The following is a 27,386-nucleotide window of genomic DNA, read 5'->3' as shown; positions in this document are numbered from 1 at the left end:
TTCACAAGTTTCATATACACTGGATTTATATTATAGTTTATTGGCTAAGGGATTTCAGATTTGGAAAAAGGAAAATGGGGAAACTTCTAATGTATATGCTCAAACCCTGCTGCCTCAGGAAAATCTCAAGTCTGCATTTTTTTTTGAGTTCCAGAACAGAACAATTAAGAACTTTCTTCTGCTCTTTAATGCTTATAACAGGACTTCAGAGGGTTTCCTCCTTTTGCCACCTTTTTTCTTGCAGTTACAAGTTCTGATTTCTGTTTCAGTCATAGCAGTCATATTGTATGCTGCTGCATTCAGAGCATGTGAACATCAGCTTCCATTCCACAGGTACTGGTGAGCATGAATTACTTTGCACATCGCTAAACACGTAAGCCAAGATGTCTGAATGATACTGGTTTTTTGGTCTTAAACCATACCAAATCATTATGAATGCATTTAAGTCCTTAGAAATTCTTTCTTTTGCCAGACAGGTTGCTGGAAGACGTAATAGTTTATAAACATCAGCTTAGGGACTCTGATGGAGACTCTTAGGTTACTGTATGGCTTTTCAATACCCAGATTTCCCTGATTTCCTTAAGGTGTGGCATTTCTTGAAGAATGCTGCCTTCAAGAAATAGAAATGCACTTAGAAGTCACTTCCCAACTATTTTGTCTTCTGCAAAGCTACATTCCTGAAACCCGTTGTCTTCTACAACCAGCTTCTTTCTTCACAGCACTACATCAAATATGCATATGGTACTTCAGTCAGGAATTGAGCCTTTAACACTTGCAAAAAGAAATGCACTCTCAGATACAGCTACATTGCCTTCAGACTGTGTAGAGTCTAATAAAAGCTTAGTCTTTATTTGTTTGAATCGCAGCTGATTTGATCTTCAGCAGACGTAGGAAGAGACATTTCCTCAGTTCTAGGACGTTTAGATGCTGGGGGATTTTGGAGACTGTCATCAGATGGTAATGGCCCCTCTGAAACAGGTAGATAAGAAAATAATTTAAGTTAAGTAAAGCCAGATTAAGAAAGTAAATTGGTTTGCTGAATTCACCAACAATTCAGCACTCTCAAAAGAAACTGGTTTGAGAGAGTGCAGCATCTTAAACAATGATCTGCTGAAAGTACAAAGGTCTTTAAAACCCACCAGTATGACCTGGAAGATGTTACATTCAGGTCAGCTAATGCACCCATTACCACAAAAACTGTAGTGATATATTGTCACACAAGCAGTTGGCCAAGAGCAACCGCAGTGAGAACGCATTTCATATTGGCAAAAGCACTTTTTGAAGACCAAGACAATGAAGGAGCTTTAGAACCTGCAACTAGGTTTAGGTTTGTGCTTGATTCAAGAGCTTTATAGCTTAAACCAGAAGTCTATAATGGAAAGAACTGATTGTCAAACGACTTTGCTGGATATTACTAGCCACAAAAGCTTACCATTTTCCTGTTCGGAGGAAGGAGGTATAGAAACTGTATCTGTATATGCAGAGGCTGGCGTATCTGGCTTAAGTGGAATCAAGTTTACTCTCCTTTAAAAGAGCAGAAACAGTTGAAATGCTTTTAAAGCCACCATTTCCACAAGTACTTTATTTAAAGATTTACTTTAGATAGAACCAGTTAAATTTAGATGTAGGGTAGATATATTTTACTATGCTTTTTTCCTTCTTATGTTGAATTGAGCATTTTTTACAGAATTATTTTAAATACCACTATTCAGCTTTTTCACTAGAAAGTACTTTTGCATATGTGACACAATGCTGGATATTCACTTTCAGAGCATAGCAGCTTGGTCAAATATTTTAAAATTAAGACTGGCTGCAAAGGCAAGGATTTTACCCTGTTTCTTGGTACCTGATAAGGCTTCCAGTTACCTCTGCTAGCCCTGTCCATGTTAATGCTTTAGATTCATAAAACTCTAGGGAATTCTTTTGCCCACTAAGGTCCACTAACAGTTAGTGTAAGGGGGGGAAAAAAAAGAAAGGCCCTTTCTTTATGTCACATTTTCTGTTTTCTTCTGCTAAATCTCTTCTGGTTGGCACGTAAGCACGAGAGTAGTGGAGGATTAACTAAACCATTAAAAAATAATCTTACAGGCAGCACCATGCATACTACTACAAGATGACACTGATGGAATAATTATGATAGGTTTAAATACAGTTTATCTCTCTCAAAAAGATTAATTAACTCCATCAGTCACCCTACTGCCCTCCAGCCAAAAGTCAGCTTCAACTACCTACAACCCTCTGACTTGTTTGTTCCAGTAGAGATGAACATCCGTGTGTAGAAAGCCATCATCCTGAAACAAACTTGTCCAAGATTTTTCTTTGTGGTTGTTGATGAAATCCAGAATCCTGCTTTCTTGTTCACCACTTCCTCCCTAGCCACCTACATTAAAGCATTCCTATAAGAAATTCTAATAAACTCCTTTAATTATAAAGTGGCTTTGTTTTGCTGACAAGGTCAAGATCTCTGTTTGCACGACTGTCTCCCTATTGTTGCACACCAGCTCAAGATAGTACGTTGCAGGCTGTGTGACCATCAATACATGGATTACGGGCAATTTCTAAAGACATCTAGATCTTAGGAAATAACCTCAATCAATGCATTAAGTCCACACCCGTGACTGCACACTGACGGTCTCTCTAGACTCGCACTCTTTACTTCTTAAAATATTTGTCAGAAGGGACTTTAAATAGTCCTTGTCAGCTGAAGGCTTCAGGTACCATTTGTGTACAGAAAACGGGACCTGAAGACATACACCTTTTGCTGCCATATGGACAAGGTGTAACGGTCAGGTTAGCTTTGCTACTGCCTCACATTTCAGACAGAAATATAAAAGCTGTACATTCAGAAGTCAGGAGACATTTTGACCTTTTGACATTTTGACAAAAGTTCCATGTCAAAACAGCTACCACCATGACACAGGGCTGGGAATTTATGTCTAAACCTCAACCCTTTAAATGTAGCACAAGCACAGCTTGTCTTGGCCTTCATATTTATGACTGGAAACAGCAATATAAATCTCACCTTGGCGTCTTGCTCCATGCTTGTAAAGTGTTGAGAGTAATCCTCCTGGGCTGGTTTACTTTAGTGCTCTGGCTGGCTGGCTGGCTGATTTTCCTCTCATCTGGGGATGAGACTGGAATATTTCTTAGGCCAACAGATGTGGAAAGCAAGTCCTTACCAGCAGCTGTGGGTGTTTTTGGTTGCAGAGTTGGAGTGCTGGGATCAGTGACCCTGCTGGGAGGAGTCCCCTCTGTCAGCCTAGAGCCTGGGGAAATGACTTTGTGTGACTGGCTCTTTTTCACTTTCTTCTCAGTTGCACCAGAAGTCCTGACATTTATCTGTGGCTTCTCCTTCAGTGGTATTCCCAATTCACCCTTCTCAAAGGTAACAAATGAACAGTATCCATCCGTGGAAGAAATAGCAAGAAAGGCTCCATCGCTGGACCTGGATTGTTTTTTTCCATTAAGAGTAAAGGTCAGAACTTTTCTTCAACCCTTATTCCCCATCTATAACACACACTGTACCTGTCTTTTCCTCTTTCCTTCCCCAAGTACATGTACATTTAAATAAAACTTCAGTCAAGTGACTGCCACCCAATTCAAATGAACAGAAGATCTTCAATTCTGGCCTTTGCATCTGATTTAATCCCTCTGGTGTCATCTGTGATCACCTGTAATATGCTGCTGCCAGCATCTGCATGCACTTGAGCTGGCACAAAGTATGGTTCAACTGCAGGTACACAAATCTTCGCTCACAGTTTCTGAAATATTGCTGAACTCTCCTCATTCAGACCAGCAGAGCAGTTCAAGTTCCTTAGCTGTGCTCCTTGTGCTAAGTAGAGGCAATGCACAGAATCACCGTGGTGCTCACCTGAACAGGGCCTTCACACTCATTTCACCAGATAATGTCTATCATTGATTAAAACCATTTGATTTTCAACTCTCTCCCACTCCCCTTCTCCTGGCACACAATGGTTTTCACAGTGTCTGAGCATCAATTATAACCTGAAAAAGAAGCCTCCAAGAGGTCCTCAGCTTAGAGGAAGAAAGGCTAAAAAGACATGAGAGAAGAAGCCTTGTCCAGCAGAGAGGTGTATCCTGATTTCAAGGCTTGGGTTCAATTTGCAGCTCCAGTTCTGACTCCCCACATCAAGTCAGATAAATTACTTTGTCCCATACATGAAGAACCGCTAAGCAGAACTCTGCAGATAAAGCAGAATTTGGCCAGGATACAGACACCTGAGCTGAGAGAGATGACCTCCAAAGCCTCCGAATAACTTCATTATTACTAGTTACGCTGCCCGAACAATGAGCACTTTTCATGGGTACCCAGGACATTAGCTTCCATTAAAATGTCCATCTGCTTGTCCTTGGGGTGCTTGCACCTTGTTTCCCAACTGATAAAAGAACCATAATTCTCCAGTTTACAGAGCAAGAAAGAGGCATCTTGCTGTTCAGACACTGCGATGACAGTGACCATGTGTGTCATAAACAAAACATAAAAATAAAGCAAGCGTCAAGACATGCAGAACTTCAACATGTAAAAAGGACACTTCCATCACAACAAATCTTAACAATATAACAATTACCTACCATGAAATGTCACTCAGGGTGTGATAATGTATGTTAGAAACGTAACCAAAGGGGAAGAACTGCTCAGTATCATAAAAAAGCACAGAGTCTTCTGAAGCAACAGCAAACACCAATCGATATGGCAGATTAAATAGAGCAGGAGCCGATTTCTGACTGATTTCATCTAGAATGCAAAGAAATCACCACATTCAGAATTCTTTCTTGTATTCATTGCAAGGTAGTAACTGCACTAGCTTAGTCATGAATCTAAATAAAAATTTCACTATTAATCAGTATCAAGACAATGGCTGAGTAGACAGCACTTCTATAAAATGTGAAATTTAATGTCATGGACTAATATTTCTGTTGCCTGAAGTTTGCCCTCTACTGTCTTAGCTTAAGACAGAGAAATTGGCAGAAGCTTTATGCATCTGGATCACTATTATTTTTTTTTACAAAGATCGTAAAATTTTTTCAACTGAAACTTTTCAGCACGTTCATATGCACTTTAGTATAAAAGTACAAACACACACACCTTAGGATACAGTGTAAATCAAGGTCACAATAAATTTCTGTATATTTGTATCTACATTCTGTACGATTCAGTCAAAACAATGGATTTAGCTCTATTTGCGTTATCTTGGGTTCAGCTCCTAGCTAGTCTTTTCATTGCAACATTAGCTCTTTGTAAGGCCAAATTATTCCAACTTCCATTGGAATCGGAGTGCTATCTAGCTGCTTTCAGAAATTCCTAGTATATAGAGCTCCTGTTCTGTTCTGTGATGATTATGGAAGCTATGCACTAAACCAGACAGGCCATTAACATTATGTAAGGTACTCAAATCTCTAGATTTCTAGACTACCACAGACTTTCACTTTTCTGGGTGTATGTTGCAGAAACTAAACACTGTTTAGAGGAGCTACAGAGACCAACAGCAGACACTCACCTCCTTACTTTGTAATGTACCATTACAGTGGATTTAAATATTATGATGAAAATACAGACACAGTAACAGGTAATCTCTAAATCCCGCAAGGAATACGATAAATTGACCCTCTAAAGAAAGGAGCAAAGCTCTGCCTTTTCACCAGAGTAAGACCAGTCTTGTTACAATATAAACACACCTGGACCCACTGGTCTCACAATAAGGCTGGGTTTTAATCTCCGGGTAAGTTCTCATGCAACTTCATACAATTCTTTCCCGAGCTCAGAACTCCTGTTCTGGCCAGTAACACCAGCACTGCTTCAGGATTGGCTTCCTTGAATAAACATCAATGGTTGTTGCAAACTATACCAACTCTCTGGTGCTTCTGTGATGTGGGTAGCTGAGACTAACACAAAATATTTCACTGTGTCACTCCTTTAGTGCTAAGTCAAGTTATTTACTTTTACTCACACAAAATGGTTAAAAGTTAAAGAAAAATATTAAACAGTGTTTCTGTAGCCTAAGAGGCCAAGTAAGAACATTTATCCCCTATATCAAAAGCTACTCACAAGGTACTTAAGGTGAATTCAGGGTCTTAGAATCAGGAAACAGCTTCTAAGATGTGGTACAACACTATCTTAATGGAATGTTAAAAGGCTGGGGCAGAGAATAGCAAATAGCCACGTTGGCCTTTTCACATATTTGCTGTAAAATCATACTCCCTAAAGGATTTACAGTACCTTTATTAAATGCGTGTCTCAATTCAAAGTAGACCGGGCAGCAGCGAACAGCAAGAGTTGCCTTTCCAGGACATGGCAGGTGACCCACGGGCCTTTTATAAAGAATCAGTATTTCAAAAAAACAGCATTTTTTTTTAAATAAAAAGATATTTTGATCTTATTAAACTCTACCTTTTAAGATTGTTTCTGGAGAAAACATATGTGGTGTTTGTTACATTTTCTCCTGATTCAACACAGCCAGCTGCAAAAATAAAGGTTAAAACATTACTCATCAACTCAAAAAGGTACTAAGTGCACACTTTATGTCCATAAACATTCTATTTCTCAGGAATTAGGCTTGTCAGCTGGGCAAGAGTTGTGCAATCTGAACACAACTTAAAAAGGCATCCCAAATATTTATTTAGGGCTGGTTTTGTTTCCCTTATATACTTCCCCCACAAAGCTGCTTTTTGATGTTGCCAGACATCTCCAAAAGCAGTGCTTATAAGGGCAAACTGATCCCCTTCTTGCAATGTTATTTTTACTATGACTGCAGAATGTTCTTAAGGAAGGATACAGAGACCAGTCAAAAGAAACCACTCATTATTCTTCATTTCTATTTAGATAGAGCTGTATTGTTGCAATTTACATGTTTCAGTTCAGAAAAATGCCATAAATGTATTTTTACCACAGGAGAAAGTTGATGTTCTGGACTGCTAACAGCAGAGTATTGTGCAGTCTCTATTTTCTTCACTAGGAAGAATGAGGAATGGCATAATTAAGATAAATAAGCACCCCCTAGCAGTTTGAAAGCAATCTTGATGCACATTCAAACTAGAGTACAATAAATACAATGTAAGTTATAGTACACGTTCTCACATACCTGGTGTGAGTAAGTAGGAGCCATCAGGAGTAAAACTGAGCCTGCGGAAAAATGACTTCATGCTGTCATCATGAAACATCCGATAGCTCCTAGCCTGTAACATTGAAAATATGATTGTGTAAAGTGCCAAGAACGTGTCAGCTGGAATTCAAGTGAGAAAAACTGTCCAGTTGTACAATCCAACCTGACAGAACTTTTTAAATAAAAGATAAATGTTTTAAAAACCACAGCTCCTTCGAATTCGAACTCACCCTCTGCTGTGCTATAAATTCTTCACAGCTAAGAAAAATAGTCCTTGATTCCTCTTCAGCTACTAATCAAAACACTCCAAGAGCAGTCACATTAGACCAGTAATCAAAAAATAGTAATAACCTGGAGAACATTATTTAACAGTCAACATAAAAGCCTGTTCCTTAGGCATTTAATTTTAACTCTAGTGTTAAAGGCTTAAAGAGAACTTCTATAATGGCAGAACACCCTCTCTCAAGCCTGTTCTCTATAAAACCATTACAAATGTTTTCAAAAAAAAAAAAAAGAAAAGGAATAGAAGGAATTAAAAAGCTTATAGCCAGCTTGGAGGTGTTATTTTAGTATCCCTTAGAACTGTTTGCAGAAAAAAACTCTTTGTTTTCCCTCTTAGGGTTAGAGAGAATTTACTAGATTTTCACTAATTCATATTTTTCCTAGAAATCAGACTAGCTTTTTGAAAATTTCAGGCTGCTGAAATGATGAATGCTTAAAGTATTATTGTTGTGTATTATCCATTAATAAACTTACAGTTACTGACAGACTTGTTTAAAGTTTTTCCTATTAAGAATTCACTATGCACACTATTTTTAACAGTTACAACCAAAGACATTGTGTTACTACTTCAAGCAGCTGAACTTGCAAGTGTTCTTTCTTAGTCGTTTCTGTAATGTTCGAGGAAACCCGAAGCAGTCTCTATTTATGAAATGCAAAGGTGAGAGAGAGACAAAAACATCTGATATACAGATCGCTTGAATGGAAAATATTTGCCCCTTTGGCTTCATAGAATGGAACAACTCATATAAAATAGCACCCAGTGCATTCTCCAGTACCATTAGTAGCAGAACAATGTACCTCTCCTTCAGCTCCTGATCCAGATGGCATCTTGGTAACATTGAATGCTACACGCTTGGTTTGCGTGTTGTACACCCGCAGGACCCTACGAGGTGGAGAGCACAGTTAGCTACGAACATCTTGCTTTTGCCTAAGTTTCACACAGTGCTACAGCACCTCACTTCTCAGTCAGGGCTGCCAAATATAAATGACAATCACACATTAATTATAACTCTGTTCATGAGACACCACCAGATGGATTTTGATAGCTAAATAACCAAGGAATCACTGACAATTATTTGTCTCAATAAGGTTTGCGAAGTACCAGCATATGCATTTGTGGAGGAGTGAGGGAATCGGTGGACAGTGAATGGCCACGCCATTCCTACCTGTGCTATAGTAGCCAGTCTGTTCCTGTGGAGTGGGAACTCACCTCAAAGACAACTGGCTACATCTCTATGCTTCAGTTTCCTTTGAAATAAATGAAAACTGGAGTATGTCTATGTACAGAATGTTGGAACTTCCCCTGCTTCCCCTGACAGGCCTGACTTGCTCAAACAGCAGGTAGCCTGAGCAAACCCAACTGCTCATCCCACCACCCCTTCCTTTCTTGCCAGCTCTGACCTTCGCCGAGTTATGTCGGTTCGTTAGGCTAGCAGAAAACCAACCTAACACAAAAACCGGACAGCTTTCTGCTGATTTAGTGTGCTGAAACAGCTCCCAAAGATTCCTGGACAGAGCTAGGAAGAGAATGGAGAAGGCGAGGCTGTGGCAGACAGCTTGAGACAGTTGTGGAACTACTGGCTCTGGATGTCATACAGCTAAGCTGGTCTGCCAAAAGAGGGAAGAGGTCTCCCCACCCTGGGCTGTGGAGTGCCCAGTCCTGGCAACTGGCCTGGGTGCTGTTAGACTCCCGCTGAGCTGATGCTGTTCACTAACCTTGTAGAAAAGGTTGAACTAACCCCTGAAAGCTGAGGGGGGTGGGAGATTTCCCCTCTTCAGGTCAGTTCATGCCCTTGCTTGCAACTTCACTCTAAGAAAAACTTGTGCATCATTCTACTACTTGAGTTTCACTGCTGTTCATTTTAATAAAGACACACAAATCTCACATAACGGATTATCAGAAGACAGAGGCTCATAATGACCTGGTCACCATTAACTTACCACTTTTCTGAGCCTATTGCAAATCTTAAATCAAAACTACTTTTCCACTATTACAGCAATTTTCTTTGCAGCGGGTGCCAGATGACATGCATTTATTAGCCAGCTGCGAACCCCTTCAGAGCAGCACACATGCCCTAAACAGTTTAAGCCTAACTCAAAGTTCTGACAAGGGCCAAGTTTATGAAGTGTGTGTTTTGCTTTCCCAATGACATCACTTACAAAACTGTTGGTGACGGAGGGAGCAAGAGGGAAAAAGAAAGATATCAGTGGAAAAACATTTTTAACTGATTTCTTAACCTTTTTATAGCTTTCTGTAAAATGACAAGGATGAACTTCTTAGCTCATTAACAACCAGAGAATGCAGCACTCTTAAGATTTACATGGTATCTCTAATAACCAATACCATGAAAACTTTTTTCCTGAAAAGATTTCTACAGAAGTTTACGTAAACTTATTTGCTGCTTAGACCGGACACTCAGACTTCAGGAATCACTTACCACAAGCAAAAGATTAACTAAAGTATCATTTTAATTTCACATCAACCTTCTTACAGAACAATCTGAATAAAATTAAAAGTCACATTTATCCCATCCCCACTTGCTTTTAATTCATCCTCAAGTAAGAAAGAACACTAAGGCAAAACACTTAGACCAACAGCTCACCTATCACAACTCAGAGTTGCAATGTACTGGGCTAGAGGATCCCAGGTTATTCCTTGGACATAACTCTTGTGTTCATTTAATATTGAAACCTTCTGTCCTGAAATTACAAACAATTTCCAGAGTCTAAATTCAAATGTATTTTAAAACATTTCTTCATTTCAGAAATAAAACAAGACAAAACATTTCAAAATAATTTTTTAAGCACACAAACTGTTAACTTGATGGTACTTGATAAGAATATTGGAAACAGTTGCTTTATTTCTAGAATCTTCACAAGTACAGTAAATTGTGACATGCCCATTTAAGGCTTGTTCCCTACAAATTAACTCAGATAAGCAGCTTGGCTTAGGCATTAAACATGCAAGATGAGTATATTTCAAAACCTGAGGTATTTCAAAACCTTTGTGATTTAGAAAAATTTCAGCCAGTCTAGCTGTTCAACACCTAACTGAATTTGGCTGAACACTGAGCCAGAAATTCCAGCATTAAAACGTAACTTCATCTGAGGCTAGATAGCCTGGCTCTCCTATCTAGGGCTGTATAAACTCACCTACTCTGCTGAGCAGGCAGTGGAAAAAATACACTACACACATGGGCAGCTTTCAGAAACAATTCTACAGCAGTGCTAACTCACGTTCTTCCACAGCTTACTCTGTCATGAAGATATCTCAAAGGCATCAGCTCTCTGACCCCACTGGTGTTCCACAGTTGAACGTCTCAGATCCAAAGCATCGTGATGAGGTAAAGCTACAGAAAACCTCATGAAATACTATGTTTTGAATACTATGGACATGTTTGGTTTGGTTTTTTTTTCCTATTAGTATAGTGTTGCTTTATTGCAAAGAAATACTCTAAGCTGTCAAGTTTCAAAGACAATAGCTCTTCAAAAAGATGACACAAATAGAGTTGAGGCCATGCTGCATAATACCAAAAGCCCTTCTGTTGCAGTATTCTGGCTCAGACGGTGGACAACAACAAATGCCAGAGTATAAGAACAGACCAAACACATAATGGTATTTCTATGGGATACCTTATAAGCTGCCAACAGTTTGTACCTCAAAGACTTCTTAAGCAAGTGATGCTCTCTTTGTACTGAACATCCCTATGGATTTTTACTATTAATTTTCTTCTGGCCTTTTTTTTTTTTTTTTTTAAACACCATGCAAGCTTTTAACCTGGGTATTACTGGAAGCTATCCTTGAAACTCTTTCCTTCAATGTACCTACAACTTCAATCACAAAACCTACATTCTCCAGTAGTGGCTTCTTACTCCAAACTTACTAGCTGTCTCTCTGCCTAAAGACAAAATGCCCTCCATGGCATTAGTTGCATTCTAAAAGCAAGCAGTGAGAATGGAAGACTTTACATCTAAGTAATATATCAGCTTAAGAGGCCATCCAGTTTTTTTTAGTAATAATTCTAATAGATAAGTCCCTTCAAAGTTGTTACAAACAGTCCGAGATGCAAGAGACATTTGGCCACAGTGTGCCTTCACATACTTATGCTCTGAGCACACATACTCTTAATTGAACATTCATGTACTTATGGTAAAGACTTTTGGAAAGGAGAGAGATTAAGCACCCAAACCAAGAACATGAAAAATGCCAGCAGCAGAACATTTGTATTTTCATGTATGCGTGCACTGAAAAACTAACCTGTATTCTACTTTATTTTTCTTAATTAGACACTAAATATTAGAGATGTGAGACAAAGGGTTAACTTTAGAGGAAGTTAAGTATTTCCACATTAAATTATAAAAGTGAAAGTAATGGCTACACTGCTAATAAAAAAACATCAAGCCATTGTAAAGCAACCTAACCTATCTGGGTACTACCAGAACTTCTATAGACAGGCCTTTCTTGGAGAATACAAGCAATCCCACTGCAGTGGGATGAGCATGAACAGAAGTGTTTTGCTGAAAGGAGCCTAAAAAAAGTTTTCCATCTTGCAAAACAGAGCCTGTATCCTATGCCTGCTTCCCATTCTTGACCTAGGTAGTTAGTTACCCGATGCCAGTCAAGTTTTGTTTGTTTGTTTGTTGGGGCATGGGGTGGAGTAAATAATATACAAGATGCTTGTGTAGGAGGTTTGGGGCGGGGGGGCAGGGTTTGGATGATGTTTACTTCCTGAACACTCCAAGGTGAAGATATTACTTAAGTGTAAATTTTGCTGGCCTGAGGGTATCTTTATATGCTGGGCTATCTGCCTCACAATCCCAGAACTCTAGCAATTAAGTGGACTGCTCTCTCACAAAAAAGATGCTTTCAACTCTTTTGGTAAATACCATGAGACATTTCCATCAGGACTGGAGCCACAAATGACAAACGTAGCATTTACCTTTATTGACATCCCACATTATAGCTGTATTATCTACAGAAGCAGATGCCATGTAATTTCCATCTGAGGTCCAACAAATATCATACACATCTTCTAAGTGGCCTCTAGAAAACAGAAGAGAAGAAACCAATTATTCATTTAAAATTTAACAGCTGCTTGTAAACATGAGTTTTGTGCATGTTTAGGTTAAAAAAAAAAAAGCAGAGGCAAATAAAGTACCACTGAAGTAAAACAAACAGCATGACTTTCAGCTTTTAAAAAAACTTCCACATTCAGAAGGTGGTGGAACATTTTAAAAAAAGCACATCATACTTCCAATTCAAAGTAAGCCTGCCTTTTCTACAGGTCTTTTTTCACAATGAAAACTCCGCATTTGAAGTCATTTATGAATTTGTACCTAGAGAACTGCAAATGAACATTTCTATGATTTGCACAAACAGAAAATAAAACACTACACCTAAGCGATTAGGAAGTGTCACTATTCAAGAGAATTTCCTGCATATTTATGGGTTTCATAAAAGCAGTAAACAAACGTGCATACTCAGCTGAACCACATGAAACACAGAAAATTAAGTATGATTTAGATACAGTTGAACAAACGTTGCAAGATACTCATAACCACCTAGAAGGGCTCCACCAAAAACAATCTGTATTGCTTCTTGTTTGAAGACTTATCATACAGCATGGTAAATTTAATAATAAATATTTGCAACACCAAATTTAGGGAAGGGGGACTGAGTTTGTTTGCTTTGAGAGATTAACTCTCGTGTTCCTAAAGGATCATGCTGGTTCTCCATGCAATTCCACTAGCAGTTTTGAAACTGTTCTCAGATAAACCTCAGCAGTTGCAAGGAATGTATCAGTTACGGATAGCAGTTATTTATTTTTTGTAAATGTGTAAATTCTTAGTGATTTTATCAGTATAGACAGATAGAGATCAAAACTTCTAACATGCTACACAGAAAGGCAGAATTATACATATTGCACATCCAAAATGTACTTCAGAGTCCAGAACCACTGATTTCTTTCAGACTTCAGCTGAGAATGAGAACAGAACACAGTTGTATTCCAACTGCCAGCAGTGGTTTGATGCCTTAGCCAATATCAGCTAATACTCACTTAGTCTTAGCAGGCACGCATGATGTGTATATTTTATTAAGCATTGTACACTTGAAACAAAAGCTGTGTAATTTAGTAGATTTTCAACTATTAAAACGAACTAGTTGAAAAAGATTGGTCACAGCTATCATCTGTCAAAACTGCATGAATCATCTAAACTACTGATGCTTTTTGCTTTAATAACCATCAAAATTTCCACTACAATGCTAGTAAATAAAGCTTCACTTTTACTTTATATATCTCTGTGCTAAGCTTTAAGTGACTGCAAATCTCAGGAACCAATTTCAGAGTACATCAGTTATGTCACATAAATGCCTAATCTTCTGCCTTAACAGAAGTTGTAGGTTGGCACTGTATAAAAAGAAAAGTTAAAGACAATAAAAGGATGAATATTAGAGCAAGCACATTTTACAGAGCAATGAAGTTCAACATACACTGAACAGAAGACTGTACTAGGTGATAAAAGCCACTGCGGAATGAAATGCACTGAACAGAAAACAAACTCATCAAATATTAAGCTACCTTAAAGTTTTAACAACTGTCCAGTTCTCCTTGTTGAGCTGAGCTTCATCTTCATCTTGAAAAACTAATGGTTCTGATTCTTTGCTATCATTCAGCTTCCACAATAAAATAACAGCATCTGTGAAAGAAATAATAGAAAGCTTCCTTCTCTCCTGCTCTCCGTTTTCCTGCTCGCATTACATTTAATTCAACATTACAATTATCTCACTTAAGACACATGGAAAGCAGTTCTTATCTTGTGGTCAGGAAGAGTAGGTGCTAGACTGCTTTAGCCTCTAGCCTGAGCTACTGATTTGAATCAATGTTTGTCTTTTAAAATTATTTAATTATCTACTAAAAAAGAATATTAAGATTCCCAGGTGTAAGATGAGAGCTAAGTGCTTAGCTTTCAATCTGCTTTTGACTAGAGCTGGCTATGGTTCTGCACTTCGGGCTTTTGAAAATCTTCCACTGAGACAGGTAACGCTCAGCTCAGTCTCATGGAGCACAGGCCTATCTAAAGCTGTCCTTACCATGACTGAAGAACCCACGTGGCCCTGGACAGACAGGCCTAAATTTACAAATTCTGCCACAGCTTCCCAGTATGACACTAAGTAACCCATTCAACCTCCCCATGTGGAAAATGGGAATAGTAATTATTTTATATCTAGAAAACAGAGCCTCTCAGACACACAGACAATGAGAAGTTGTTACTTAGGAACTGCAGGACATACATTTACTAATTACAATCAGAGGGTATATGTGAGTCTAAAGCTGGAAGTGTGAAAGGGGTACGAACAAGTTCCTGTACTCTTTTTTTTTTTTTCCCCTTCACTCACCAGATGCATAAACATAGCTTCTTTATATTATGCATTATTACTCACCATCTCCTCCAGATGCCAGGATCTCACCACTTGGAGAGAAGCGCACAACATTTACTGCTTTGGTATGGCGGGCGAGGTTGGACAAGAATTCCACAATTGCTTTTCCATCTGGTCCTTTTTCCACTTTCCATATCTAGTTACAAAAGCATTACAGGCAGTTTTCAGCAACAAGATGTAGCATATATGCACCATTTCAGTAATCCACAATTTAATCTTTGGGCAGTCATTCTGAACTTATTATCTGAAAATTTCAGGGCTAAAGCTGCAGTTGCACCACAAATTTTCCTTCTGCGGGCTACAGCTGCATACTGGGTTTATGTGGCAAGGCTTTTGGTAGCTGGGGGAGGCTTCAAGGGTGGCTTCTGTGGGAAGACACTAGAAGCTGCCCCCATGTCAGGCAGAGCCAGTTCCAGCTGGCTTTAATACTTGTGCCACTGCTGGCCAAAGCTTGGCCCATCAGTGATGCTGGTGGTGCCTCTGTGGTAATATATTTAAGAAAGGGTGAAAAACACTGCATAGCAGCTGTGAGAAAAGAGTAAGAAAAATGTGAAACAGCCCTGCAGACACCAAGATCAGTGAAGAAGTAGGAGCAGGAGGTGCTCCAGACACTGGAGCAGGGGATTCCCTGCAGCCTGTGGAGAAGACCATGGTAAGGAAGGCTGTGCCCCTGCAGCCCATGATGCTCCACAGTGGAGCAGATCTCTACCTGCAGCCTGGGGAGGACCCCATGCTGGAGCAGGTGGATGCCCGAAGAAGGCTGTGACCCCATGGGAAGCCCGTGCTGGAGCAGGCTCCTGGCAGGACATGTGACCCTGCGGGGGACCCAGGCTGGAGCAGTCTGGTCCTGAAGGGCAGCATCCCATGGAAGGGACCCAGGCTGGAGCAGTTCGTGAAGGACCGCATTCCATGGGAAGGACCTATGTTGGAGACGTTTGTGAAAGACTGCCTCCTGTGAGAGGGACCCCACGCTGCAGCAGGGGAAGAGTGTGAGGAGGAAGAAGTGGCAGAGACAAAGTGTAATGAACTGACCACAGCCCCCATTCCCCATCCCGCTGCGCTGCTTGTGGGGAGGAAGTAGAAAAGTCAGGAGTGAAGCTGAGCCTAGGAAGAAGGGAGGGGTAGAGGGAAGGTGTTTTTAGTTTTGTTCTTATTTCTCACTATCCTACTTTAGTTTAATTTATTGCCAATTAGTAATAATAATTTCCCTAAGTTGAGTTTGTTTTGTCCGTGGCAATAATTAGTAAGTGATTTCCCTTCCTTATCTTGACCCATGAGCTTTTTCATTGTATTTTCTCCCCATCCTGTTAAGGAGGGGGAGCGATAGAGTGGCTTGGCGGGCACCTGGTGGCCAGCCAAGGTCAACCCACCACAAGCTGTATTTATATTGCAGTATTTTTTGTCTGATGAAACATATTACTGAGTATTTCCAACAAATTAAGAAACCCAACCAAACACATGCCATCATTCTCTCTTCATTCATTGATAATCTCTAGCTTCAAGGGTATTTGACAAGCCTATAAATACAATGATTCAATAGTATGGAATTACAGTATCTTGTTAACAAATCCATCAACGACAAATAGTAACAGTCTGAAAAAAACCTTAATTATTATAGGAGAAAAACAACAGTATTAGCTCCCTTTAGAAGTCTGAGCAAGTTGAAGAGTTTTGCAATATACCCTGAAGGTAAATGGATTTACTGGTTTCAAACAGATTATTTGAGCAAGAATTAAAATAATACCAGTTCCCCACTGATCATAACCACAACATTAAGGCAACTGCATGATGTGGACATTTTTCCAGGAATGCTGGCTTAAGGAATTCCTGATCCCACTTGTTCTTGATTTTGCAGGGCATAGTCACACCACTCCTACTGCTCTACTTGTGAGCTAATTCAGCAATGAGCGCGACACTCTTATGTCCCTATATCGTGGGACTAAGGCCACCGATAGCTAAATCCCATGAGGTGTTTCAAATAAATCTGCCCTTGGATGTAATTCAGTTCAGAAAAAAAAAAAACCCAAACCAGTAACCAGGTCTTGATACAAATACACCAAACAATGAAGCAAAGAGCCTGAATAAAGACCTCTGTAATTTTGCCTGCTTTCCCTCCTTATGCAACAGTCCTCTGAAAGAAGACATAGCAGTAGCATCTTTTATGTCAAAGAACACTGAAAATTTTCTGGCCCTAAAACATGTATATTTATAAATATGACTTAAATATATATTCAGTAACCTACACATACAGCCAAATGCCCTGAAATTCACACACTGTCAGGTAAGAAGTCAATTTGCCAGTGATGAAGGGAAAAGTTTTGGCTGCAGTTACTGGAGTTAAACCCTAATTTTTAATGACATTTATCATCTCCAAAAGAAAAAGGCATTCCAATCATGCACATATCACAGCAGTTTACCATTCATAATAATTTGCTAATAAATACATTAACAAATATAGGCATATTCCACAAAATACTGCTTTGAGAACCCTGAGGAACAAATCTGGATCCAATCCAGGCATTCCAAATTCTAAGTATAGATCTGATCTTTATATTAGCAAATTCTCTGCTAAAAGAGAGCATTTCCCTATTCGGAAAAAAATGCAGCAGCAATACAATAGAAAACCTCATTCTTTGTCTGTGTCTATTCCACATGTAATGAGACCTTATGACAATATTTTTAATTTCTTCTTCAAATATATCAGATGATGAAAGCCTGACAGAACACGAGCAGGCCCAAAAGATAATTAAAATGTAAAATTACCATGCAAAGACAGATAAATAGACAGACAGACAAATACACATAGCAGAAAACCTACAGGAATTCTTCGCATTGGAGTTCATTACTAAGGAGCACAGGGAGGGTCCCAAGTTGGAACCCTTCTTTATTGCAGGATGAATTTGAGGAACTGTCTCAAATTGAAAGGTTAGCAGTAGAGATCTTAGTAAACAAACAAAACCAATGTTTTACAGGAAACCACCAAGCCCAGATACCACAGCAACCTACAGGAACTCAAACATGAAAGGAACAGCCCAGCAATGATGGGTAACCTACTCTGTTTCATTCTCAGCTCCAAAAAACACAGCAAACGTGTCAGTTTTTTAGAAGAGCTCTAAGGGTGACCCAGAAAAACTCCAGCCGCTATGTCTACCTTCCATACAAAGAAGCTGTTAATAGAAAAATAAATTAAAAAATCGAGTCAATGTACTTCTCTGCAAAGAAAATTATGCCTCACTTGTCCACCAACTTTAAGGAGTTGACTAACATGCAGATAAAAAGAATGCGGTTCCCCCAGTGCACTCAGTTTCCCAAAGCTTTCCAACTAGGGCTAAGGCTTTTAGAGAAACCAAGAGATCACTGAACAAAGGGGACAGTCCTCACATGCATTAAGAATCTGGCAGACAGTTAAACAATTGCCAGATTTTGCAAAGGTGAGTCTTGCAGACCCATGTTTTGGGGCTTGTGCTATTCAAGGTTTTCATAAGTGGTTCTCAAAAGTATGAACAACAGAATAACTGTTGTTCAGTCGTACTGCTAACACCAGTACACAGTTACTTAGGAGAGTTGCACGTGAAGCTGAGTGAAAAGGGCTCTAGAAAGGTCTCACACTGCTGACTACTTATAAAATGGCAGATAAAATTCAATTTTGGTGAACATGTTTCGTTTCTCACTAACCCACAAGACTGCGCCCTAGGTTAGCATTTACTACTCAGGAATATCACCCAGCAGTCAATGCAGGTAATTTTCTAAAAATAACGGTCCAACACTCAGCAGCAGTTATGGACAGCACGCAGGGGGAACAGTCATTCTGTATGTAGTCGTACAATCTCATACTCTTTCCCCAAACCATCCACCACCGGTGTCACGTCCTGGCCAATAATCTCATACCTGGGATAACAAGCTCTGCACATGCCGCAAACCCAACCTCGGATAACAAGCCGTTTCATGCTCTGCACATGCTGCGAACCCAAACCAAACAGGTTTGAACCTCACCCGAACAGCTGTGTCCACACCGGCTGAGGCCAGTCGATTGATCTTCCCATCGGCTCCACGCTGGAAGTCCAAGCTGTAAACGGGCTCCTTGTTATGCCACGCTATTTCACAGGTGATAACCTTCATCTTTGCTGAGGGAAACAGAGCAAACACCAGATAAATTCTTCTTTCTTATGGCTAAGGCAATCAAAGTTAGCGCAGCTTTTGCAAGCACGGCAGACAGATCCCGTAACGGTTTCACTGCAGAAACTGAGGGAAGGTGGCTTAAGGAAGGCCGTTCTTAAGTACTAGGATTTATTGCGGCTAGAAGTTACAGCCTGGGCACTGCAGGAGAAGGGCAGTAACGCCACGCCTCCCAGGGGAATTATAAAGGTGGCGACACCCAGCGCCGGGCGGGCTTGTAATGAACGGCAAGCCCCGGGGGCAGCCCCCGACGGGTGCCTGCCCGCCCCCGGCCGCCCGGGCCCTGCCCCAGCCCGGCTGCCAGCGGGGGCGAGCCCTCGCCGAACAGCGCCCGGCCGGCACTACGCGCACCCACCCACCCAGACCCCGGGCGGCCGCTGCTTCCCTACCAACGGCCAAGCGCCGACGGGAGGCCGAAACAAAGGAAAGGCACGAAGGCCCCGGCGGAGGCAAGGAGGAAAGCAGAGGCACCGCTGGCCGCGGCTGCCCCGCCGCTCACCAAAGCCTCGGGGGGGGCCTCGCACCCCCGGCGCCATGAGGGGATCAGCCGCACGAAACCCAAGGCGCTGGCTGGCGGCGGGCCCGCCGAACGCTAAAGCTAAGCCGCCTCTACCTCGTACCCCGGCTCCGCACTCGCGGAAAGCCCAGCTCCCGCGGCGGCTCCTCTCCCCGCCGCAACCGCGGGACGCCGAGGGGCTCCGCGCGCGGGGCGAGGAGCCTCCAGCCCCTACCTGCGGCGCCGGCCGGCCTCCAGCGCGGGCGCGCGTTTCCCGCCCCGGCCCGCCCCGCGCCTGCGCGCAGCCCGCCCGCCGTCGGCTGAGGAAGGCGCCCGGCGGCGCGGCAGCGTCCCCTGCCGGAGGCGGGAGGGGGGGGAAGGCGGTGGCCCCGCCGCGCCCCGCCCTCCCCGGTCGCACCGTGGGCAGCAGGTTCGCCCCGCCCCGCTTGGCTGCTGGGCGGTGGGGGCAGAGCCGGCCGGCTGGTCCGGGGCGCCATGGGGCGCGCCTGGGGTGCCCAAGCCTTCTGTCCCAAACGGGAGCGAGCCGGCCTTCCCGCACGACCCCACACCTCAAACACGCCAGAAACAGCGGCCGTTCTGCATAGCATTTATTTATAAACAAAACCATTGCCTTTGATGGCGTACAAGTTTTGATCCTGCAAACTCAGATTTAGACATTGTTTATCTTTTTATTTTTTACAAAAAATACATTTTTCACAAGTAAATAAAAACCATTTCCATTAGTCCACTGTTCTCAAAAGTGTAAATTTTCCATTTTTAATATAGACATATGCTATATTTTGCCAGTTGTCTACAAGAAATTCAGCTAGAGTCTGATGAAACATAATAAATAATGATTAAGAAAGGGAAAACTACACACCAATAATTGGAAAATATAAACTTTTAAAAAGTCATACAGTTATATTACAGACACCTCTTCAAAAATCAAACATTCAATTTATCCATTATAAAGTACAACAGTATTGCATTACCCTTATTGTCATATCAATTAGACAGCATCTTAAAATTGAAATACCGTCCATCGAAAGAAACTGCCTGAACTACAGCTAAAGGGAACATATCTAATTAAATCAGGACAGTACCAGTGCAAAAGCCAAAAATGTTGGCTTTATAAAAAAAAGACACTTCCTAGGAATGAACATATTGAACACTATTTCATGATTTCTAAAATATTTTAATTTTTTTTTTTTTTAAAAAGCAAGAACCATTTTTCTTGATCACCATTTGGATGACAAGTACCACCACAGAGTAAAAAAGGCAGATTTACTATCTTTGCCACCTTTCTTCTTTTCCTGATGACTTCAAAAGAAAAACATGCAATTGGCTGAGAATACTGTCACCACTGTAACAGCAATTTCTCTTGGTACCATTTCTTCCAGGAATTTTTTGCATAAGCATTAGAACTAGTGGCTTAAAAGTCACTGTAAAAAATTTACCAAAAAAAAAAAAGGAGGGGGGGAGGGGAAGAGGTACTCCCCTACCTTGCCTATAATAAAAGTTGTGTAAACTTTTAAGATAGCATAAACAAGTTATATTTGAACATTTTCAGCTTTAGCTCACTCTGTAGTAGTTACCACCAAGGATAAGGAAATATGCCTCCTTTTCAAAGGACTTTCACTCAACTAGTTAATCAAGGACTTAGTAGTATGACCTGTTTGTACTCAGCATGATACATTCTGATAGGAAGGGAAGTTTCAGAACTTCTTAGGACCCTCATATCTCAGTCTGAAAGACTCCAAGCAGACTATATGTTAGTACTGCAACAATTTGCTTTTTGAGATAACATATATAAGCATTTGTATACAAATCACAGAACCTCTGCGTCAATCCTGTTCAGTGCTGCGCTTCCCTGAAAAAAGGCTTTCAACATCTCAAGAGGCGGCATTCGATGCAGAGCAGAAGTTGCCCAGGACTCCTGTCCTGGCTTTGGATATGCCACCCCAGCTTGTTCTCGCTAATGGTCCACCAGGATGGTTCCCATTCCACCAGCTGCCTTTGACTTGGAAAAAAATAGGCAAGAGCTGTGTGAGAAATCTGACCATTGAAGCTGTGTACTGGTACATACCTGGGCTTGTGAACCAGCACCACTGTGTTCAAATGGAAATTATAGGGTAGATCCCTCTGAGTGTGCTCAAATACAGACAGGTTCTTGGATTTAGGGAACAACAATCAAGTAGAAAAGACACAAACAGGCATGTGGCTTCCATCAGGAAATATTCTAGCCGTATCCCACGGAGTTGTTTATACTGCAAAATTATGTATAGGTAATGTTCTTTAATGACATCAAAGAATCCAAAAGGGAGTCAAAGACCATCAGTTTTCAGGATAAAACCCTTAAAGAATTTTTCTTCCTTTGGTAGTAAAACACAAGTATTACCCATATATGGCCAACATTTTTAGCTACTAGGTACATTTCTATCCCATTAATGCAACATACATTGCTGAGAGCAATGAAACAATACTGTAGTATACAACAACACTACTAAGGTTTGTTCTGAGAAAGAAATCAAGGAAAGCTCTTTTTTGCATTTTTAATATATTCCACTGCTTAGATTTTAGAAGAGGAAATATTTGCAAGTATTAATGCTTATATAAGATCAAAAGTCAACAAAAAACTCTTGTAGAAAAGTATTCAGAATCCTAATAATAAAAATATTTGCAAATTTAATTACAAATACATTTTAAAAGCAAAATCCTTAATTAAGTACATCAGGGTTGGTCGATATTGACAGCATTCCTTTAAGAGGAAGTGAGATCACACCCACTGCATCTGTGGGAACATCTAAATGCATAGAGTATATACACTTATTCATCAAACTATGTCAAATAGATAAAATGAAGAAGCAGTATATACAATTTTGAACCTACACAAAGGTTATAATGGAAGATCAAGTAAGAGTCTGCTAAAATCTTAAGTACTACTGATTTCATGCATTTGTTCTACAACTTGTCCTAAAATTTCATCTACCACATCAATGTCGTAATTTACTTGCTGCAAGTCTAGATCAGGCATGATTGTAGCCAGAAGTTGTCCAACGTTCACTCGAAGAGAACGTAGTTTCAGGCTGTGAAGAAATAATTAGATATGATCAGGTGAAGTTTTACATTCAAATACACAGTACTTTAACAAAGCTGGACTAATACTCTATACTGGGAAGGCTCCATACATGACTTCCATAAACCATCAAAAAACTGATGCAGTTAAAGCTGCATCAAGAGAATTTCAAAATCTATCAGTTTTTCAAAGGTGAGTCTCTCTAGCTTTAATCTTGAAGGTGTACGTTCCCTTAGTGTCAAAGAGATACTAAGGGCTAAACTGAATTCTGCCTTTCCCAGAAGAGATCAGAAATATTTCTGAATGCTTTCATTTGTTAGCAAAAAAGCACTGGCACAATCCTTTATCCCACACCACCTTTTTATTTCTCAAAACCATATTAAACCCCAGTATTTTTAAACATTTAGAAGCACAAACTACTACCACCTATGGGAACAAAAGAAGATAAAAGGAAGAGAGAAGAGGAGATGGCAGGAAAGAGTAGTTTGTCCAAAGGCTTTAAAATACAAAGAGAAAATAAGGTAAGAGTTACAGGGAAAATGCTTTCTTTCCTGGATCCCCTTGCTCTGTCTTCTTCCTGATCAAATTGCTTCCAAATCACCCACCCCTTCTCTTGAGCATTTCCTACTACCATCAGTTCCCTTACCATCTCCAGTAGCCAGTCTTCACAGTGCCATCATATCCCAATAGGACTTGCAGTGGAAGTTACTTACAAGTCCTGCATATATTTGCTAGTTCTTTTAGGGAGCACAAGTTAGATGCTATAAGAAAATGAAATGCTGGCAGATAAAGGGAAGACTGAACCACAGGAAAAGTTAGATTGAAAGGGCTCTCTGGAAGTCAACCAACCCATTCTCCCACTCTCCTCCAACACACATTCAAAGCAGGGTTAACTCAGATCAGGTTGCTTAGGACCTCCTTGTGTTTTGAAAATCTGCAAAGATGGAGGTTTGAAAAGATGAAAATTTGAAAAGATTTGAGATTCCACAATCTCCCCAGGTCCCTTTTTCAAGGTTTGACTATCCTTGCTGTGAACACTTTTTCTCAAATATTTAAACAGAATTTCCCTTGTTGCAGCTTGTGTCTATTGCCTCTCATCCTATCACTGTGCTCATGAGAAGAGGCTGGCTTCATCTTTTCTATACCCTCTCATTAGGCAGCAAAAGAGAGCAATAGGATTTCAAGGTAAACCCACTCTTTGTAAGGCTATTTCTGTCAACCTTCCCCTTCTATGCCAGATGCTCCAGGCCCCTACCCATCTTGGTGGCCTGTCAGTAGACTTGCTCCAATATGCCAGTGTCATTCACATACCAAGGAGCCCCAAACTGGACACAATAGTCCTCGTCTGGTCTCAGAATGCCCGAGAGTACAGAAGAAGTTTTCTCTAGAACTGCTGGCTGAATTCTTGCCAATATAGCCTGGTAGGCACTGGGTTCTCCCACCACAAGAGTGCACTGCTGACTCACATTCAACTTTTAGTCCACCAGCATCACAGGCCATCTTCTTTCGAGCTGCTTTCCTATGAGTAGACTTCAGCTTGTTCAGCTGCATGAGGTATTTCCAACACAGTTGCAGAACTTCGCAGTTGCCTTGGTTGAATTTCCAGGAGGTTTCTTTCAGCCCATTTTTCCAATTTGTCAAGGTCCCTCAACACCAGCCCTATCCTCCAGAGTAGCAATTGTTCCCTCCAATTTGATGTCATCATGAATTTACTGAGCTAATTTTGCTCTGTCATCTAGGCCATTAATGATAGCATTAACCATTACTGGCTTTGATATTGATCCATGAGCTCAGCAGTCTGACCAGTTGTATAACCTGCCTCCTACTCCACCTATCCAACCCATACCTCACAAACTTTGCTATCATGATATTATGGCAGCCCATGTTGAAAGCTTTGCTAAAATTAAGATCCACAGAGCTGGTCATCTCATTGTAAAAGGCAATGAAGCTGCAAAGGCACAATCTGCCCTTAGTAAATCCATGTTGGTTGTTCCTAACCACCTTGACTATCATTGGGCTGCAGGAAGCTTCTAGGTAGATTTACTCCACGGTCTTCCCAGGGACTGAGGCTACACTGACCAGCCTGTAGTTCTGCCCCTGCTAAATACAGCCATGACAACTGCCTTTTTCCAGGCATCAGGAACATTGACTGCCACCATGTTTTAGAAATACTATCTCAAGTGCAACTCTCCATCAGTTGGCCAGCTCCCTCTGATGCATCTCATCTGGACTTACGTACATCGAATTTGCTTAAATGGTGTCCCTTAATTCAGTCACCTTTTGTTACAAGTAATACTTCAACCCCCAAGATAACCACTTGGCTCAGGGACCTGGGCAGCCAGAGGGCAACATTACCAGTAAAAACCCAGGTAAGGAAGATACTGGGTACCTTGATTTGTCTGTCACACGTCTTATGCCCTTTGTTACTAGGCACCTGTTCCACTGAGCCCGGTTTTCTTAGTTCTCCTGTTGCTGCTACTGTGCTTACAGAAGCCCTTCTGGTTTCCCTTCACAGGCCTTCCCGGATTTAACTCCAGCTGAGCTCTGGCTTTCAGTTCTATCCTGCATGCCCAGGCAGTATGCCCATATTCCTGCTGGACTGCTCATCCCTGCTTCTATCTGGTATGTGTAGTTCTTTTGTGTGTTTGCTATTTCTATTAATCAAGAGCTACAAGCTCTCTATTTGTAAGTGTAAACCCTTGTTTAGTTCAAAGATACACTCTGGACGCAGCTTTGTTCCATAGGATTGGTCTGCAGCAAGAAGTTCTTACAGGAAAGGTAAGTTTCAAACCCAAACCCAAACTCTTTTCAGGAGAGTACTATTGATCCAAGATAGAAAAATAGAGTATAAAAGTGATGTTCATCTACACAGCATAAGCTAATGATCACCCTCTTTCCTGCCTCCTTTCTCCCTCCTTGTTCTGCAAATCATGTCTAGAAATTATGTAACATTTTTGATATTTTAAGATGTCTCAGTATGGCATTCTATTGTGCAATGGCCAGCCCTGCTCACACAAATACTTAAATGATAAAAAAATTTAAGTAAACCACTTGATAAAAAAAAAATGTTACTGAGTTAGGAGTCACAGGCAGTAGAAAAGAATTCCAAACATAACATTTTATTATATGGTTATCAGACATGACCTTCACCAAGATGTTTCAGATACAATCAGCCAGCCAAAATCTGGCTTGAAATATAGTCTAGAAGGAACAAAATTGATACCTTTCTCCATCAGAAAAATTTACAGAGTCTTCTATGTTACTGGTGGTAGAATCATTTGCACGGTTAACTGCTTGCGGAATTGAAGCTTTTAACTGTGCGATTTCTGCTTTGAGTTCTTCACATTGACAGGCAATTTGATTTTTTTCCACTTCTAGTAGTTCAACCTGGCAAATACATAAAAATTATTTTATATATCACATAAAATCATTGTGGACAAGACAACTTACAAATTTAAACCCTTTAACTTTAAGTTGACTGCTTTTAATTAACTTTTCAGTGAGATTTTAAGATACAGCAACCCAGACAAACTGCTTTAAAATAACCAGCTGTCAGATGAACTGCTGTGTGTGTGCTCCCTTCTAAGCCTGCTCAGACTATCTCGTCTTGAAGTCGAAGCCATTCAGAACCTTGCAGTCTCTCTCAAGTTTGCTTATTTCTATCTATGGAAGCAAAAAACTAGAAGCTCCTAGGCTAATTTAGTACTTCTCCCCCCTTTTGAGGTGTCTTGGTTAGTTAGTGGACTAAACTATACAACATATTGTATACTAGAACTGCTATGAAACACCCATTTAAAAAAATTAAAATTATTTGTTAATTTGAAGGGTATCACAGTTTTAACAAACATACCTCACTTTTATATCTGTCTCTCTCAATGCTGCACTTGTCCAGTTGCCTGAAAACATCGTCTAGTTGCACAGCAATTTCATCTACCTCGCTCTTATTTTCACCATCAGCACACTTGCTGCATTCAGTTTTTAAGTTCTGCAGGGTACTGCACTGTTCCTTTAGTTTCGCTACTTCTGCTAAGGCCTGTTCATACAGAATGGTCACTTCTGCCAAACTTCTTTCATGAACATTTTCTTCTTTGAATGAAGAAATTGTCTCAGTTGACTGATGGCACATTTCTTTTTTTACATACTTATTATTCATTTCTAAAATCCTCTGTTCCAGTGTTTCTACTTGTTTGGCTAATATTTCACATTTGCTTTGGTACATTTCTTTTTCTTTGTTTAATAATTGCAGCTGATTTTTCAGTTCATTTCCAAGATCTACAGATGTCTCAGAAACATCATTAACACTGTGCTGTTTGGTTTCCATCTCTGCCCTGGGAACTTCAATAGCTGTGTCATCTTCCATCTCTTCCTTTTTAACAACTAAGTTTGGGAGCTCTGTCTGTGTTGCTGAGTTCAGCTGCTCACTTTTTGATTCTGAAGTAGCTGCACTGCAAGGCTCTCTGACATCACAGTTTTCTTCCTGCTTCTCCTCTTGGTCCAAATTAATACATTCCGTTTTTACTGCAGGAACATCAGAATCTGCTGAAGGCTTTGGAGTACTGCTCTCTTCTAAAATAATGACATCTTCATCATCATCATGGTTGTTGAACATTTTGTCATTTAATCGAGGTGTCTTTAAAGACATAGATGTCACGGAACTAGGTGTCTTCCGCTTAAGACTGAGAAGCAAAATATTAAATGGATTATTGTATTGCTCAAATACTGCAAAGTCATGTTCCAAACTATGTTTAGTGTTTCTATAAGTGCTATTAAAAACTACCACTCAATAACTAGAAA

General features: G+C 40.5%; 2 protein-coding genes across 2 annotated transcripts in view; both read right to left on the bottom strand.

Annotated features, from left to right (window-relative positions):
• Positions 1 to 847: 847 nt before the first annotated feature.
• Positions 848 to 18,963, bottom strand: CHAF1B (chromatin assembly factor 1 subunit B; the record flags this gene model as incomplete). Its single annotated transcript, XM_081997681.1, has 13 exons — positions 848 to 969; positions 1,433 to 1,524; positions 3,023 to 3,445; positions 4,594 to 4,756; positions 6,239 to 6,330; positions 6,410 to 6,479; positions 7,101 to 7,194; positions 8,202 to 8,286; positions 10,007 to 10,103; positions 12,344 to 12,447; positions 13,985 to 14,102; positions 14,848 to 14,980; positions 18,838 to 18,963. The coding sequence occupies 13 exons, from the start codon at positions 18,961 to 18,963 to the stop codon at positions 848 to 850; spliced, it is 1,719 nt and encodes a 572-aa protein (XP_081853807.1).
• Positions 18,964 to 22,448: 3,485 nt separating this feature from the next.
• MORC3 (MORC family CW-type zinc finger 3) overlaps positions 22,449 to 27,386 on the bottom strand; it is a gene marked incomplete at both ends in the record, with an annotated part of 6,188 nt that continues 1,250 nt past the window's right edge. The window contains 3 exons of the mRNA XM_082013940.1: positions 22,449 to 22,602; positions 25,816 to 25,979; positions 26,443 to 27,268. Of these exons, the coding sequence (XP_081870066.1) occupies positions 22,449 to 22,602; positions 25,816 to 25,979; positions 26,443 to 27,268 (1,144 nt within the window). The remainder of the gene's footprint in view (positions 22,603 to 25,815; positions 25,980 to 26,442; positions 27,269 to 27,386) is intronic.

This window comes from Phaethon aethereus (assembly GCF_964289735.1).
Source record: "Phaethon aethereus genome assembly, chromosome: 1".
NCBI lineage: Eukaryota > Metazoa > Chordata > Aves > Phaethontiformes > Phaethontidae > Phaethon > Phaethon aethereus.
Note: the sequence above shows the minus strand (reverse complement) of the source record. Positions and strands in the feature narration are given on the sequence as shown.